The 18,633-nt window shown below is 35.0% G+C and overlaps 1 protein-coding gene across 2 annotated transcripts; it reads left to right on the forward strand.

Annotated features, from left to right (window-relative positions):
- The first annotated feature begins 3,730 nt into the window (after positions 1-3,730).
- On the forward strand, positions 3,731-17,324 carry LOC144967427 (gastric triacylglycerol lipase-like). Of its 2 annotated transcripts, XM_078904608.1 has the most exons (11): positions 3,815-3,990; positions 4,477-4,806; positions 5,520-5,721; positions 6,529-6,643; positions 6,934-7,084; positions 8,398-8,484; positions 9,276-9,431; positions 11,195-11,266; positions 12,375-12,446; positions 13,374-13,460; positions 14,859-17,324. In XM_078904608.1, exons 2-11 carry the CDS (start codon positions 4,513-4,515, stop codon positions 15,000-15,002), a joined length of 1,380 nt encoding a protein of 459 aa, XP_078760734.1. In that variant the 5' UTR covers positions 3,815-3,990; positions 4,477-4,512; the 3' UTR covers positions 15,003-17,324. The 2 variants fall into 2 exon arrangements, with proteins under 2 accessions (XP_078760733.1, XP_078760734.1); XM_078904607.1 differs by having other exon boundaries at positions 3,731-4,806.
- Positions 17,325-18,633: the final 1,309 nt, after the last annotated feature.

An 18,633-nucleotide genomic window follows, 5' to 3' on the forward strand; every position in this document is an offset into this window, starting at 1 on the left:
GTTGCTTCCCGAACTTTCTTGCGAAACAGATTACGGTTTTCCGCCAGTCTACTTGCTTGAGTTGCTGTCATTCCCAGCCATTCACAGCTTCTTGTTGGTCTGCCTCTTCCTCTCTTGCCGTCTACATCAATAACGCATACAATATCAGGAGCAATCTCTTCCTCCCAATCTTAAATCCTACGTTTCGTATCATAAAGTTTAATGAGCAAAGGGTGACCATTTTGGCCCGAGAGGACCACACTGAAGTCGAAGCTCTACGGGTCTCAGCACGAGCTTGGGAAGACCACAGCGTTCCTGCATCTTGTTGACCTTCAGCCATTATTAAGACATCATGAGGGGAAAGAAGAATTGTCACAGGAAACGTGCAACGTGACCGCCTAACTTTATTCGCTACTGTTGGGCCAAAGACTGATCTAAAAATCAACCCCATCCCTTCCCTCTTCCTCATTCTTTTTTCTTTCTCTCTGCATTATACTTTTATTTTCTACTTTCCAAAGATGACTAATAGGCCTATAAATATTTTTCCTGGCACAATTTAAAAACCTAATTCATGCCACCAACGCCATGTTTGTTTCATTAACTCATTGTGTCATTGTTGTAAAGACAACATTCAACATTAGGTATGACCATGGCGTACTAAAAGAGTAGGGCTATGGGTATGACCAATCGCCTCGAAACTGTATTATGTCTGGGTGATTTCGATTTTACTGCCAAAAATATGGGAGGGGAATTATATTTAAATGTAAGAACAAAAATCTAAAATTTCGTTTTTCGGCTCTTTTTAAATTTTAAAATCACTTTTTGACAAGTCGTCCACTCCAACACAATACCATATGGAAGCTATTGGTCACATTTCAGTCCTTGTTGACATACCATGCACAATTTGCATCGCTAGCCTGACTTGTTCCTTGTTGTTACACATGTATTTATTTCTATTGTTATACTATTTCTACATTCCTGTGAAAATCCTCATGTTTCATCATGATAAAACTTGTTATATTGTCATAACTATGTCATTCGTGTTTTCCATTGATTATGATGACAATCTTTGTACCCATTATCAATTTAATTACGCAATGGTTTCTTGTGAAATAATGATGTCTTGAATTCCCTCGCATGTTTTAAACCAAAAAACTGGAATAAAATTCTCATTCCTACACACATAGTTGGATTTCAAATAATCTTAGATCCACAATGTAAGGTTCATGCAGCGCCTTGTTGTTTCGACTATCCTATATTGTGGCATATTATGGCACTACTTTCTTGAGCTTTTGTATAGAGCAATATCCACTTAGCATTCTCAATGCGCTTTACAAACGGTCCCTATCCAATAGCAACACTTAATATGTAAGACGAGACATGACGCCTGTTTGGCAGAAGCTTCTAATGGTGTCACACTACTGTTATGATGATCTATCCATGCCGCAAACTCAACGCCGCATGCGTTGAGTCCTTGGAAAAGGCTCTTTACTCACATTCTCTCACCGTACTCAGGTGTAAAATGAGTGCCTGGCCGTTAACAGCGGTGTCTTTGTCCGAAAAATTGTAATATCGCCTAACAGGCGGCATGTCCCGTCCTAAATGTTAAATTTTGCTGTTGACCAGTGACCAGTAAAGCGCTTTGAGTACATTTAGTGGATATTGCGCTATATAAAGCTCAATTTAGTAATTTAGTAGACATGCGAAGTTTTACATCGACCTTCTCAACGTTCTTGCTTCTACCCCACACTGGAGCGCATTACCCCGCTGTGGAATAGCATGGTGCCAAGGAGTGAGTCATCGGGAGTGCTTGATTAACACCTCAAGTTGTTCCCATCAGTTTCTTTAGAAGACGGTTGCGTTTCCTTATCTTCCGGGCAATTCCTTCCTTTGAGGTGGACCCGATAGGTAAGGCTGTGGTCCGGCGAAACCCCGAGGTACTTTGGATTTGACTCATATTATGGGAGAAGCAGGTCCTCGACGAGATCAAGGCAATACCGCCACGTCAGGACAGTAGCTTTAGTCTTTAGTACTGCAGGAGTTACAAAGAAAAGACTGAGTAAAGCAATTATGCCTGGTGTGAAAGAGGGCTGCTGGCTGAATATGGCGACTGGGTACTGGGTAGTGCAAGCTGAATTATCTTAGGGTAGGACCACCTAAGAGTTGCAGATGGCGCAGTAAAGAGCACATAAGCCAGAGTGAAAAATACCTGACCAGGGGTTCCTGGTTCATACCCGTGTGTTGGCACTTTAAACAAAGAGAGCGTCCTACCCAAAGGATAGCAAGCAATTCATTGTTATTGTCCGTTTCACGCTATAGAAACAGGGATAAACTCCGGGTCCATTGGACAATGGCTCTGAAGGGACTACTTTTTTTTTTTTACACGGGTTTCTTATCACTCTGGTTTAACGCTGATGTCCTATGTCATTGACTTTTTGCCTTTCTTTGTTTGCTTTTGTTTGATTTTAAACAAAAGCAGATTACGGATTGTTCATATTATCATAAAGCATATCTTTATAAAACCCTTTATTTCAAATCAAACGATATAGCCTCAAATAGACTTACTTAAAAGTACTTACAGGCCTTTCGCTCCTTCAAGAGCACAGGCCACCAACGATGCTCCTCAACAGAACACGTTTCTGGCTGCCATCTCCGCTTCCTTCTATGTTGTCCCCATCTCCTTAAGCTCAGCCTCTGTGCTCACACTGCCAATATGCATTTTGGCCAGTGTATTTCGATCAAATAAAATGACATCGAACTTGTCAAAAAGTCTTTTATATGATATGTATACTTCATCTCAGTCTTCATCTGTACTTTGTATGTACCACTCTGCACCGGCGGCAAGGACGTATGTATGACAGTGAAAATGTTCTAGCCCCTGGAAATTGGTTTTTCATTGACTGGCTTATTATTGATTTCATCATTACCACCAATGTGTGTATCATGGAGCCCTTACATTGTCTGTACACACTGGTGTGTATACATTGTAGTTTTGATGGCTCATCATAAATGTTTCCCTTATCGCATACTAACAAGACTGTTTGGTCTAACCTTTATCGATCAATATAATAAAAATGGTCTCTTCCCCCCCCCCCCACTTCCCACTCGAAAAAAAAAAAAAAACAAACAAAAAAAACAAAAACAAAAAAACCCCAAAGATAAACAAAGAAAAAGCATCTGGGTAAATATCAATGCAAGAAGCCAAAATGCCGTCTCCCTCATCTGATACGTCCATTAAGCGGTCCTAAATAAATTTAAGAGAAATATGATAAAGCCATAGCTTTTATATAGTGCAATATCTACTAAACGTGCTCCTAGCTCTCTACAAAGGGCCACTGGTCAACAACAACAACAACAACAACAACAACAACAACAACAACAACAACAACAACAACAACGTTTAACATGTAGGAAATGACGCCTGTTAGGCGTATTACAATTTTTTCAAACAGAGACAACGCTGTTAACGGCCAGGTACTCACTTTAAAACTTAATACGGGGAGAGAATGTGAGTAAAGAGCCTCCTCCAAGGACTCAACTATGCGCCGAGCGAGGCTCGAACCCAGGTCGTTCTGATTCGAAAGCGAGTGCCATACCACTAGACCACATAGCCACACTTAAACTGATCTACGGTTGTTTAGTTTGGGGTGCACACTGACAAATAAATTCTTTAAAATAAATTGATAACACAGAAGACGACGAAGAAGAAGAAGCAGAAGGTTTTTTACCTCATGAGATCTATGGTACCACCCACTTAGATCAACTTTAACCTCCGATTCATGACGATGACCTTCGACCTTAAAAATACACAATCAAAACAACACATCCATTGTGTGACACACCGGTTGTGGTTGTTGTGATGATCACGTGAATGGTGTGGGATTGTGTTAATTTTTGTCTTCCTTTCGGGCAAAATTTGAAATTTAATTTGATTACATAGTATAGAGAAGAGAAGGAAGATATTTTGTTACGATAAAACGCTGTTCAAAGAGGTGGAGAAGAATTGCAAGCGTAAGTTCAGTAATTCAGTACTGTTGGAATTGTTTACCTTGGGGCCTTGTTGAACTGAACCAACGAACTGAACTGATGAATGATCAATTATTCAATTATCCAATGTGTCATTGACCAGTGATCGATAAAGAAGATCTTACTATACTATTGAAGGGAGTCGTTAGTTGATCGAAATTGTTACAATTATCAGTTAGATTGGTCGTTATAGCCAAGACATTTTTACTGTCGACGTGCTTTATTACTTTATTTTTGAAAAATCATCACAACTGGCTACGAAAGGAACTCCCAGGTCTAAATAGACTTAGACTCTATGATAGTCACGATTGAGTTTAAACTTTGCTCGTAATTGGATTTGTAAACAGCAGAGACATTTTTTCTAGAATAGAATTCGTGTTTTATACAATGTTTGAATGAAAAGGAACGGAGTCAAGTTTTTATGTTGACTTAATTTCTTTTTTTTTTATTGTTCTCTTGTTGCATTATAAGAAATTGAAATAGACAATAAAGAAAAAAAGCTTCACAATGAGTGTCGTACGAAGTCAAATATATATTTCTGTCGGAATGTTCCTACTTTTGTGTTATTGTAACCAGTCCAGCTCGACTTCGTTAGATGCTACAAGATCGTCAATTGATAAGCTATTCAGTTCTTTGAAATCACACGCATCTCTCAAAGGCTATGAAGGGATAATTCAAAGCAAAATACAACAGTATGTTCAAGAGCGGGAAAGTTTTGATATGGTCTTGAATGCCAGAAATTATTTAATGAAAAATGTTATTTTGGAGAAAAAGCTTGATCCTGATGCCAGACGTGATTTGGTAAGTATTTTAGAAATTATCTTGAATAGATTTATACACCTCGTTTGTAATGGAAAATAAAAGAAATAAATGATATATTATTTCACAAGGCGCGTTTCCCCACCTTGGTGTGAATACACTAAGTACACATACATAGATTTAGTAAGTAATTCATCTCAGAATTAAATTTCAAGTTCAAAGATACAATGCTAAAGTGAGTGAATAAAAGTTGACGGCAGCTTATATAGAAAACCTGAAATAAGACATGACGTCATAAATTCATTAGAAAAGTGCCACATACAAACAGAACACCATGACAACATGAGAGCGGCTCACGACAAAACTCGATCGAGGTGACAAACATACAAACAGTAACACACATCATTCCATACAAAATTTGGTATTTTAATATTTCTATTAAGTCTTCAGCCTTAGGTTTCATTTGGAAAACAAAGTCATTTTATTACAACAAATTGCAAAAATTACCTTCCAATTTTTTTGTCACTTATCTGATTAGTTACAACCAAAAAAATAAATAATTGTGTTATTTTCAATGACAGTAATCTGAAGCATATACAAATGAGAGAATGTGAGGGAAAATCTTAAACTGCGTCCACCAGTTACACTACTTACAGTATATATAATCTTGTTCATACTAACATAATACCATTTTGAGATGTTGGGTCACACTTTATCTACATTTAATAAGAAATACTCCTTTCCTTTGTTTATAGACAGAACTCATTGCAAACCAAGGTTTCCCAGTTCAGAAATTTGTTGTTCAAACCAAAGATGGATATTTACTTGATTTGCATCGCATTCCATATGGCCGCAATGACTCTGGTCCAACCAAATCTAGACCTGTCGTGTTCTTACAACATGGACTTCTATCGTCTGCTGCCGACTGGATTATGAATTTTGCCAATGACAGTCTAGGTTTGTTTACAACTTTGTCAGTTCTTAAATTTAAAAAGAAAAAATAAATTAGCTATTATATAGCGCGATATCCACTAAACATGCTCAAAGTGCTTTACAAGGGGTCCATGACCAACAGCAACTCGTAATATGTAGAACGAGACATGATGGCAGTGAGGCAAGGCTCGAACCCAGGATCCTCTGATCCAAATGCAAGTGTCATACCACTAGACCACATAGCCGCACTGCTGTAGGGTCCCGACTGCTATACTCACAATATCACCAATTTTGGTTTGGTCCCAAACATGGCGATATAACAAGGTTGCAATGTATATGAAGTGCTAGGGCATTGTGTTATAGTTATAATCCATACAAAATAATATTTTAAAATTAATATCAACATTAACAAATTAATCAGCATAAATAATGTGTTATCTAACCAATTTCACTGTAGATGTGTATGTTAATTTAGATATTAATGAATGATATTACCAAAGATTGTATCATGTTCTCACTCAATTTTAAAGTTAAGATTACCATATCATTCATATTATTCCACCCCTCTCCCTAAATAGTAAGGCGTAATGAATTCATATTTACAATAATAATTTGTGATGTCAGATTATAAATAATTAAATTTTACTAAAAAGTTGCTTCTTCAAATGTATTATTTAAATGTTTTTGAAGATGTCTTTTTTTCAAAGATGACGAAATCAAAATTCATTGAGGGGTAGAATAAATGATTTTTTACACTCTTGCTTTTTGAAATTTGAACTTTGTTCCCAACGTGCACTCGCTTTTGATTTATGGCTCAAAATGTTTTTGCAGCTTTCATCCTAGCTGACAATGGATATGACGTATGGATGGGGAACAGTCGGGGAAACACATATTCCAAACGCCACATCATTTTAAAACCTGACAGCGATGAGTTCTGGGACTGGAGGTGATTTTAGTCATATGATATTCTGGAAACAATTTATTTGATTTCCATATAAATTATTTTGGATTTAAGTAATATGTAGATGCTTTTTAATGTCAAGTTGGTTATACCGTAATTCTCCCAAACTTAATCTTTATCTTAATTGAGCTTCTATATGGCGCAATATCCACTAAATGTGCTCAAAGTATGTACAATGTAAGTACAATGTAACCAAATCAATGCTGACGTTAGTAGTAGGAATGCCATTTAGGTTCTCTTTTTCCATTTTCTCATATGTCTCTTTTCTCTCACAGCTTTGATGAAATGGCAAAGTACGACACAACAGCCTTCATCGACTTCATACTCGACAAAACTTGCGAGCCATCTTTGCACTACATCGGCCACTCTCAGGGAACAATCCTGGCTTTTGCTTTGTTTGCATCACAACCAGAATATCAGAGCAAGGTAACTGATTCCAGGAATTTTCAACCTCTTTAATGGTAACAAGTAACTCCTCTCAAAAGAGCAGCTGCATTTTGAGTCCTTATCAGCTCTCATATAAAAAAAACAAACTTGAGCTTTTAAATAGTGCAATATCTAATAAACATGCTCAAAGCGCTTTACAAAGGGTCCCTGACCAACAATAATGATAATAATAGAGCATTTTAAAAAAATAGATAAATAGAGCATTTATATAGAGCATTATCCAGTAAACATGCTCAAAGCGCTTTACAAGGGGTCCCTGGCCAACAGCAACACTTAATATGTAGGACGGGAATTGACGCCTGTTAAGCGATATAACATTTTTTTCGGACTGTTAACGGCCAGGTACTCATTTTACACCTGAGTTTGGTGAAAGTGAGTAAAGAGCCTTTTCCAAGGGCTCAACTATGTGCCGAGCGAGTCTCAAACCCAGGACCTTCTGGTCCAAAAGCAAGTGTCATACCACTAGACCACATAGCCTTTAGATAGGACGCTTCTACTGGGCTACATCAAGTATAACTCAATACTTTATTCATCCAAAGGAAATTTTTTGTACAGAAACATAAAATGTAGAAGGAGACATGGCATCTGTAAGGGGATATTACAATTTTGTTATAACGGGTGGAAAATACTTTGCGACAGAATAGTATCCTATTCAAAGGGTATCAAGCATTTGTCATTGCTTATTTGATGCTATAGAAACTGAGATAAACTATGGACCCATGGACCTTATGATTCCTAAGGACTACTCATATTTTTTGTTTATTTTATTTTTTTTTGTGCTGGTGGTTTCATTTTGTGTTGGTCTTAAATGGGTGCCACCTTTACCTCCTGGTTATTCGATCACTGGTGACATCTCATGAAACCTTATACTTATAAAAAGGTTAACTTATTGATCATTTCCACTGGGCTACATCGGGGGTCTCGATTGCTCAGTTGGTAGAGCACTCACTTCACACTCAAAAGGGACTGAGATCGATCCAAGGTGCAGTCGAGATTTTTTTCTTAGCCCCCTGTCCACTCAGAGGTGATTGAGTAGCTGGGTCTGTTAGATCTGGTGGAGAGTACTTTGCGATAGACTAGCGTCCCATCCAGAGTGTAGCAAGTAATTGCTATTGTCCATTTCACACTAGAAACTGGTATAAACTCTGGCTCCACGGGCCTAATGGCTCTGAAAGTTTATCCCAGTTTCTATAGCGTGAAATGGACAATAGCAATTACTTACTATCCTTTGGATAGGACGCTACTACTGGGCTACATCGAGTATTACCAATTGTTTTGATTTGCCTTTTCAGATACGTTTGTTTGTGGGATTGGCTCCCATTATTAGTCTGAATTACCTCAAGTCGCCTCTCAAGTATTTGGGTATTCTCAGTGACAAGGTAAATATGAAACAGAGAGAGAGAGAGAGAGAGAGAGAGAGAGAGAGAGAGAGAGAGAGAGAGAGAGAGAGAGAGAGAGAGAGAGAGAGGGAGGGAGGGAGAGAGAGAGGGAGAGAGAGAGAGAGTTGGGGAGGTATGAGAGATTTTTTGATGGTTCTTTTTACTATTATATTTTTTGGATTAGATGTGTTTTAGTTTTGTTAAGGTTTTTTTTTTTTGGTTTACGTCCATGTCATTGAATTTCCTTCTTATTATTTATTTGCTTAATTATTTTCAGAAATGCATTAGTCTATGGCAATACCGAATGTAAATTTCCAGAAATGGATAAATAAAGTTCATCTTATCTTATCTTATCTTATATGTTTTTTAAAATGGCTCCAATTTTTAATGTATCCGTTTCTGAATAAATGAAATGCCAGCTATAGTAGAAGGTATAAATTTGAAAAGGTGTACCAGGCAGAGTAAAGAGTAAAATACAAGAAAAATAATCATCCAAATAATAAAGTCTGGGGATCGAACCTCAGGCCTCCTGGTTAACAATCAGACATTACACCATAGAGATTATCCAATTGTCGGGAAAATTTGAAGCTTATTTTCTTTACAAAAAGAATTGTATTTGATGCTGTCATCATCATCATCATCAATATTTATTAAATCATACATAATAAGTATTTTACAAATATATTGTTTCCTTTATTGAAAGTACAAAAATTGCAAACACCCAAACTATTCTTTTAAATTAATTCTTAACCTTTTTATATTTCCCTTCGTCTCTATGTCTTTATTTCCAGGAAAAATACCTGATATTTGGATATCAAGACTTCTTGCCAAATGATTTAGTGATCAAAGTCTTAGTGGACACATTCTGTGACAAACGAATGTCAGAATGGATTTGCTCTAACGTTGTCTTTTTACTGTGCGGCTACGATGTGTCCAACATGAATAATGTGAGAAGATAGAACGCCAGTAGATTTTTAGTTCAGCTAAATTTGGCCACACTCATCATACCCATATCCCCATTGCTTCAAAACGGTGTTATTTCGGAATGACTTAAGATTCTGAAACTTGAATTTCTACCTAAAAATGTGAATGTGAGACCAATGTTTGTTTAATTTTGGAGAAAGTTTACAAATATTATACAGCAAAATTAAACTCTGGTTTAAATTTTATTTACTCCGACATATCACCAGATTGAGGCAGTGGTTAAATAATTTTCTTTTTTATAGATTCAGATATTTTCTTCTTCTTCTTCTTCTTCTTCTTCTTCTTCTTCTTCTTCTTCTTCTTCTTCTTCTTCTTCTTCTTCTTCTTCTTCTTCTTCTTCTTCTTCTTCTTCTTCTGCTTCTTCTTTTTCATTTTCTTCTTCCATTAAGGCAAAGCTTCAGTCTGAAGATTGTATGGCCGTCTTTTCAGTAACAGGGGTTTTAGGAGGAAACAGGGAGCGATTTTTTGAAGTCATCAATTGAAACGGCCTGTTTACAAGTGGTTGGTAGTGAATTCCAAAGTCGGATGGTAGAGGGGAAGAAAGATTAGAGATAATGGTTTGTTCTTCAGTGGGGGATTTCAAAATTAAATGCTGAGTTTCATGTTTTTGTTGTTGTTCCGTTTCAAATGGCTAGTTGGAATTTCGAGTTTTCCGTTTTGTGCTTTGTGGAATATGAGGAGTTTGTTGATGGAACGTCTTTCAGGTAGTTGTTTCCATTGGAGATCCTTTATGAGCTGAATTAAAATTTAAGAGGAGCACTGTTGACAACATGTTCGATAATCAAGCTAATTTATCTGCTTTTGACTTTGTATCATTAAGAGCTAATAAGCCTTAGAAACCTCTAAATGCTCTGTGTACTTATACTTATACATCACCTCTTAAACAATATCTTATCATTATACAACACCTCTGATTTACGGCATTTTAAAAAGAGAATTTGAGTCTTACTTCATAATTTAATACAGAATGCTTTTCCTTGAATTTCACACATATTTTAAAGGAACTTTACTGAAATTACCAATGAAATAAATGAATAAAGAACAGCATTTCACATTCATATAGTCGTCAATTATTTTTTTAAATTTACTCTCGGAAGGGGGAGGGGGGGGGGGGGGGGTTGGTTACCTACAAGTTGTTTTTTTTAAAAACTGTTTTTGTTTTTTGTTGGGTTTTTTTTTTTTTTTTGCCATTTGTGAAATTTTAACTTTGCATGTTTCAACACCTAAACGGTCAGGTTGGCTTTTATCATCATTTGTCCCAATATTTTTTTCTGATTATAAATACAGACTTAACTGTTTTCACCAAGAGAACAGGTCCAGCATTTCCACTCAAGCTAAAATAAAATCTGATCTTATTTGCATTAGTTTTATAATAATAATAATAATAATAATAATAATAATACTAAAAATAATAATGATCATCTTTATTGCCCCAGGATTGTTTTTAGGTTATAGATTATTTAATAAAAGAAAAAAAAAGTAGAAAAATAAAGAAAAGAAAAAAAACAAATACAAACGCATCACGTATATAAATCCAATCTCTTGTCTCCTCTCTCTCTCTCTCTCTCTCTCTCTCTCTCTCTCTCTCTCTCTCTCTCTCTCTCTCTCTCTCTCTCTCTCTCTCTCTCTCTCTCTGTGTCTCTGCCTCTCACTCTTATAAATGATATTCACCTGCTGCTTTAAAGTTACTTATCATTATCTTTTTCTTCTCATCTCCAAACGTCAGTCCCGATTGGCTGTATACATGAATCACTCTCCAGCAGGAACATCCACCAAGAATATGGTCCATTTTGCCCAGGTTAGTTATCACACAAACAGTGCTAGTATGAAATATTCATCCAATAACTTATAATAATTATACTATGCTAACATTTCCTCTGGAAAGCTCGAGGTGCAGGTATAGTATTTAAATTGTGATTCATAATATCAAAACAGTAACACATCGATGTAGACAAGACATCAAATAGGGAATTTCAAGTAAAAAATGACAACAAAATGGAATGTCAATTTAAAAAAAAATTTTTAACTTCAAAAACATTAACCCAAATATCATACATTTGTTGACAAATGAGTGAGTAGGGAACACATGTCACCACAGCTGAAATCGTCAAAGTTGTTATGCTTTTTCTATTGATGTCGAAAATGTTGTTATTATTGTTATTGTTATTATTATTATTATTATTATTATTATTATTATTATTATTATTATTATTATTATTATTATTGTTGTTGTTGTTGTTGTTGTTGTTGTTATTGTTGTTGTTGTTATTGTTGTCGTTGTTGTTGATGATGATATATTTTGTTCAGAGGAAAGTTATGGTTATTGGCCATGAAAGGCTTAAATAAACTTTTTTGAACTTTGAACTGTGTTGACAAATTCAACTTTGGGCGTGTAAATCACCCCAACATAATGGTGTATTGAGGCCAAGGTCAACAATTGATGAATGGCTTACACCGCTAGTAATAACACATCGTCCTCCCATTCATCACAGAAATTTTATTTTTTTAAAATAGGATTTGATATTCCGTCAGCCGGGCATAACTTTGAATGACAAATGCAAATTCTCAGGGTCTGCTTATATATTTGTTATACATGATATTTTTATTTAATACAACTCGGTAATCAAAAAGTTTTGTTATTTTTGTTTTTGTTGTTTTGAATGAAAACAAAACATTAAACCCCCCCCCCCCCCCCCCCCCCCCCCGAAAAAAAAACAAAAAAAAACAATTGAAATGCACGATGATATTGTTTTATTTGAAAACTGTCCCGGAATTATGAATGAATTGAAAGAAAACCATAAATCATCTGATTTACACCCCCCCCCCCCCCCCCCCCCCCCAACACTCACACATACACACACACACACATCAATACGACAACACTCCTGCTTCATCTCTATTTCCAGTTTTACAAAGCCAGGAGATTTGCCATGTATGATTATAATTCACCTCAAGAGAACATGAAGCATTATGGGACGGTATGTAATACACACATTAATTATTTATAAACGATATTATTAATCTTATTCTTTATGATGAGAAAGTTGCATTTTTATAGAAAGAATGTAAATACTTTTTTTACCAACATATATTAATATTCAAACTATTAGCACTTAAACGTCTAATGCACCTTCACTAGACATTATTTATAAAGAGTGCTGCAAAATAAACAAAATGAGAGTTTTTACATAGCGCAATATCCACTTGAAGTCTTGAAGCGCTGTACAAGGGGCCAGCAGCAACACTTACCATGTAGGACGATGTCAGGCGATATTAGATTTTTTTTGACAGTACAATGCTGTTAACAGCCTGGTACTCATTTGACACCTGAGTTCAGTGAGAGAATGTGAGTAAAGAGCCTTTTCCAAGGACTCAACTATGCACAGATCAAGGCACGAATCCAAGCCATTCCGATTCGAAAGTGAGTGTCATTGCTGCAAAATAGATTAGGAATTGATAATATTTATAGAACTTTAGAGTCATCAAGTCTATGGAGCCAAAGTTTTGTCCTTGTTCTTTTGTGTTGACCCTTTGATCATCCTCAAAGTGCTTTCCATCAGATGTAAAATACTCTTTCTGATCGGAAGGTCCTGAGTTCGAGCCTTGCTCAGAACATAGTTGAGTCCTTGGAAAAGACTCTTTACTCACATTCTCTCAACGTACTCAGGTGTAAAATTAGTACCTGGCCATTAACAGCGTTGTCTCTGTCTGAAAAAATTGCAAAATCGCCTAACTGGCGTCATGTCCCGTTCTACATGTTACAGGTTGCTGGATATTTTGCTATATAAAAACTCAAATTTGTTTGTTTGTTTTTTAAAATTTGTTGATCATTGGAAATAAAAGCTCTGCAGGATACTTTCCTCTTCACAATCCTTTGTTTTGTTTTTTTACTTCGTTCCATCCAGACTAGTCCACCTTCCTACAACGCAAGTCTAGTCAAAGTACCAACCTTGATATTCACAGCCACCAATGACTTGATGGCTGATCCGAAAGTGAGTCATTCCATTCCATCATTCATTCATTCATGAAATTTTGTGTTTAAAAAAAAAAAAATGATTAGCTTAAATATGTGTTCAGGATTTTTTAAAAATCTATCTATTTTAATATGAAAATTATAACACGTCTCTACAAAATAATTCCATTTTGGGATTCAATAAAGTTATTATTATTATTATTATTATTATTATTATTATTATTATTATTATTATTATATTATTATTATTATTATATTATTATTATTATTATATTATTATTATTATTATTATTATTATTATTATTATTATATTATTATTTTATTATTATTATTATTACTATTATTATTATTATTATTATTATTATTATTTATTATTTCATTATTATTATTATTATTATTATTATTTATTATTATTATTATTATTATTATTTTATTATTATTTATTATTATTATTATTATTATTTTATTATTATTATTATTATTATTATTATTATTATTATTATTATTATTATTATTATTATTATTATTATTATTATTATTATTATATTATTATTATTATTATTATTATTATTATTATCATTATATTATTATTATTATTATTATTATTATTATTATCAGTATTATTACTATTATTATTATTGTTAATTACAGTACTCGCTGAATTCTAGCACATTCTCGGTAGAAGCCAAAACCCCGTGCTAGAATCCAATCATGCAGAAATCTGATGCTTATGGGAGATAACCAATTATAGATACCCTGTTCTTCAAGGGTTATTTCCTTATTATTACTTCCCTTATCAGTGATCCCAGTGGTTGGGGGAGTAAGAAGTGGTTTTCATGCATTATGGACTCAGTTCATAAAAAAATTGAGCTTTTATATAGCGCAATATCCTTTATACGGGCTCAAATCGCTTTACAGAGGGCCCCTGACCAACAGCAACACATAACATGTAGAATGAGACATGGTGCCTGCTAGGCGATATTACAATTTTTTCCGACAAGAGACAACGCTTTTAACGGCCAGGTACTCATTTTACACCTGAGTACGGTGAGAATGTGAGTAAAGAGCCATTTCCAAGGACTCAACTATGCGTTAAGTGAGACTCGAACCCAGGACCTTCTGATCCAAAAGCGAGTGTCATACCGCAAGACCACATAGCCGAAGAGAGTTTTTATGAGCCTGTGTGTTGACAAAGTATTCTGTAATATGTAACTAGTGTAGAGTTATATCGACTTATTATATAGAAAGAAATTGGGTCACCCAACTACAATGTCCTATATTGCAAAAGTATGCTGGAATTTGGCGTGCTGGAATCCAGCGAATGCTATTGTAAATGAATAGTAATAATTTTTTTAGTGTATGTTTTTTTTTTGGTTATGATTAATTTCCCTTTTAACCATTTGTTTTCCATCTGTAGGATGTTGAAATCCTCAAGACTACACTTCCTAACATAGTAGGCAGTTATGTCATTCCTCCGTGGAACCATCTAGACTTCATCTGGGGAATGAATGCTGCCAAGTATTGTTATGACATCATAGTCCAATGGCTGCACAAATTCTGAAGGGAGTTTTCCTCGATAAAACAAACACGTTCTGTTTCTGATATGCTATTCGTTGATTTTATTTCACACTCCGGGTGGTTCTTTCAAACAATAAAGCTTACATGGTAGAAGTTTGTGATATCCCCTGTTGAACGAAACAAAATTTATCTTATTGGTTTTTTTAGAGTGTTTTAAATCTTTGAACGCTGAGGTTATATTTGCATTTCTGTCATAAAATGGATGACACCTGATTGAGGCAGCATGAGAATGACAAGATAAGACAAAGCGACATTCGAATTCGGCACAAATCTCAATTAAAATATCCCCCTAGGGCCAATTGAATGTTCTGATGTAAGAAATGATACCATTGGTTCAATCTACAGTACTTTTGTAGAAAGTAGGATTGGATTACATTATTATTTTTGCCTTCCAAGACCGGCCGCACTGTGCAGCCATTGGCCAGTAAACAGATTCTGCTCTTGGCCGCACAAATTAATTTAGGGACGTTATTCGAATCAAGGCTAGGCCATTGGTTTTGATGGTTGATTTGGTCCCGTACTTCATCTTGTAACACTGTTAAACAAAAATTAATAATATTCATATTATCACATATTATGTGTAGTAACTGAATGAGTTACAATGGTATCAACAGGGTTTGTTTATATATTTGTTAAAAATGGCATTTTTTATTTAATGCAGCTCAGTAATCAAAATGTTGTTTGTTTTTTTTGTTTGCTTCTTTTTGAAACAACACATTATCTAATTAGCTGTCATTATTGGTTTTGGTAGATGACAGGAGATCTCTTTACTGAAATCCGAGAATTTCTGTATGGGCTGTGGGTTTGTCTGAAACAGTTTCTTTTTTTGTTGTAATTGTGAATGAAAGATATTGCGATATTATTTTTAAAGAATTGTATGAAAGAAGTGCATCATTTTATTATCTATGCTACAGAAGAGGCTCACTTTACGGAAATCTGAGAATTTTTATCTGGATTATCTGTCTGCCTAGGACAAATTTTTTGTTGTTGATTTTTTTATTATTTTAGCTTGTTTTTTTAAAAGCTGTGAATGAAAGATATTGCACTATCGTTTTCAATGAATTTTATGAAAGACGTGCATCATCTTAATAGCTGTGATTCACAATACAATAGAGGATCACTTAACAGAAATCTGAGAATTTCTGTATGGATTATCTGTCTGCCAGAACAATTTTTTTTTTTTATAGATTTTTTTCATTTTATTTTATTTATTTTTTTGTGAATCAAAGATATTGCACTATCATATTCAACATATTTTATCAAAAACTTTCTAAAACACATCTTATTGTCAACTCAGGGGATTTTAGTGATCAGCCATAAAAAAAAACTGCTGGCTATATGTTGTTCTAAAGTATACTTTTACACTTACTGTATAATTAGCATTTTCGTTATGGTGAAACTTCGATTACTATTGTGCCTTTAAAAAATGTTTTCAACAACATTTCCATAAATTAATTTTGAAATGAAAATTTAGTGTATGATGTGTCTTTATGTTATGGGTTCTTTTTTTTCATCATCTTTACAAAAAAGAAAAATAACATGGGAGATTGTCTTTTAAAAATGTATTTCAATTTGATTGTAATTATAAACCTATTTCTCTTCTTTTGGTCAGAAGCTATATTATTATTATACTTTATCCTATTTGCTCAATTTAATGCAATGTATTTTTAATATGATGTGATCTGATAATCATGCACTGAAAAATTATACAGAAAGAAGAAACGCATTCATGGGTCGCAGGAGGTCCCTAGCTGTGTCTCCTATCCCCCTATATGTTTTCCGAGTTGTTTTAGATCTTTGTCTTTTGAATGAGATTACATGGTTTGTCCTGGCCAAGTCCTTGGCCGAGAGGGAAACAGTCAAATCTCTATTTGAACCCTCCCCCCCCCTAACACTGTCTAATTCTCGTGTGCTTTGAATAATTCTAGACTTTTTTGACTTTCCCATTTTTCTGTCATTTTACTGGCGCTGAAATGACCTGATTGTGTCGTAAACACCGTTAAACCCTTAAAAACAAAACAAAAACAAAAGCATACAGCATTCCGAGAGATATGAAAGGGAGAAGTAAGCTCAACTTTGGGAGCACTAAAAAGTTTTGATGCAGTGCATTTTTTTTCTCTATTTATTCATCATTATGACTGTTACAACTATCTCCTTTATTGTAATATTATAAAAACTCCTCTGATGGCAACTATCATCAACACTACCACCACCATCATCCTCATCATCATTGGTATCGTCAAATTTTCTACTGCCTTATTGCTAAATCAGCAATAAAAATAAACAATTTTCTTTAAATAAAAAATGTCTCTTGTCATATTTTAATTTCAATATACATCTTTTTTTTTTGAGGCAGAGGACACATCGTCGTGGAGGCATATGATAGGCAATGTGCATACAAGCGCAGGCCACAGATTATTAAAAAAATCCCACCTTTTTTACACGGAAAAGTAATGCAAAAGACATCAACTAAAATTGCATTTTTGAAAACAAATTTCACATCGTACTCAGGTGTAAAATGAGTACTTAGGCGTTAACAGCGTTGTCTCTGTCCGAAATCGCCTAACAGGCATCATATATCATCCTACATGTTAAGTGTTGCTGTTGGCTAGGGGACCTCTTGTAAAGCGCTTTGAGCACATTTAGTGGATATTGCGCTATATAAATGCTCTAGTTTTTTGTTGTTGTTTTTTTGTCTTACTTTTTTCTTTATTACTTGAGCACTGGGTCTAACAGTTTTTACTATTTTAGCATCTTCCTTCGTGCTGGAGTAGAAATGACTAGAAGAGTCACAAGTGATGTAAATGTAAAAGCCGTAGGAATAAACAAACAAAACACATCTATTGATTTCTAGGATTTGATACTAAAATCTTTTGATTCAAAGATTAGAGACCCAACCATCCCATCATCATATCACTCTAAATATCTGGGTGGGGTTCCTGACCTCCCATAGTGGGCAGGGGGGTACATACTGTGTCTTCTATCCCCTTATATCAGTTTTCCAACATGCTTTCTGTCTTTGTTTTGGAATGAGATTACTTGGTTTTGTCCTGGCCCTGGCTGGAAGGGAAACATTCAAATGCATAGTTATTTTTTGGGGAGATGATATTTTTTCCTTGTAAATCATCTCTCTGTTATGTATTATTATATTTGTTATTTTGAATGTATAATGTAAGCATTTGAATGCATTCCTCCTTGTTGGATTTTGTGCTTGTGTCCAGATGAGACTTATCGGTGATCTCAAACTAAGTACATTAGTGGTGTGCTCTTGGAATCTACATCTGATCCCTATTTGTTCCCAGTTCCCCTATGTCTTACTTTTTCTTGGGTGCTTTAATTGTAATTCTAGAACTTTTTACTATCTCATTTTCTTCCTTTTTACTGGCGCTGATATAACCTAAATGACTGGGTGGGGATCCTGACCTCCCATAGCGGGCAGGGAGGTACATACTGTGTCTTCTATCCCCTTATATCTGTTATCCAACATGCTTTCTGTCTTTGTCTCGGAATGAGATTACTTGGTTTTGTCCTGGCACTGGCCGGAATCCTAGCTGGGAGGGAAACAGTCAAATGCAGTTATTGTTTTGGGAGATGATATTTTTTTCCTTGTAAAT

This window comes from Berghia stephanieae, chromosome 3, assembly GCF_034508935.2.
Source record: "Berghia stephanieae isolate SIO BIC M18660-M18661 chromosome 3, UCSD_Bste_1.3, whole genome shotgun sequence".
NCBI lineage: Eukaryota > Metazoa > Mollusca > Gastropoda > Nudibranchia > Aeolidiidae > Berghia > Berghia stephanieae.

Coding starts and splice junctions, on each gene's coding strand:
- LOC144967427 (XM_078904607.1), top strand. CDS start 4,513: ATGAGTGTCGTACGAAGTCAAATATATATTTCTGTCGGAATGTTCCTA. Junction 7,085..8,397: donor AACCAGAATATCAGAGCAAG/GTAACTGATTCC, acceptor TTGCCTTTTCAG/ATACGTTTGTTTGTGGGATT. Junction 9,432..11,194: donor ATGTGTCCAACATGAATAAT/GTGAGAAGATAG, acceptor TCCAAACGTCAG/TCCCGATTGGCTGTATACAT.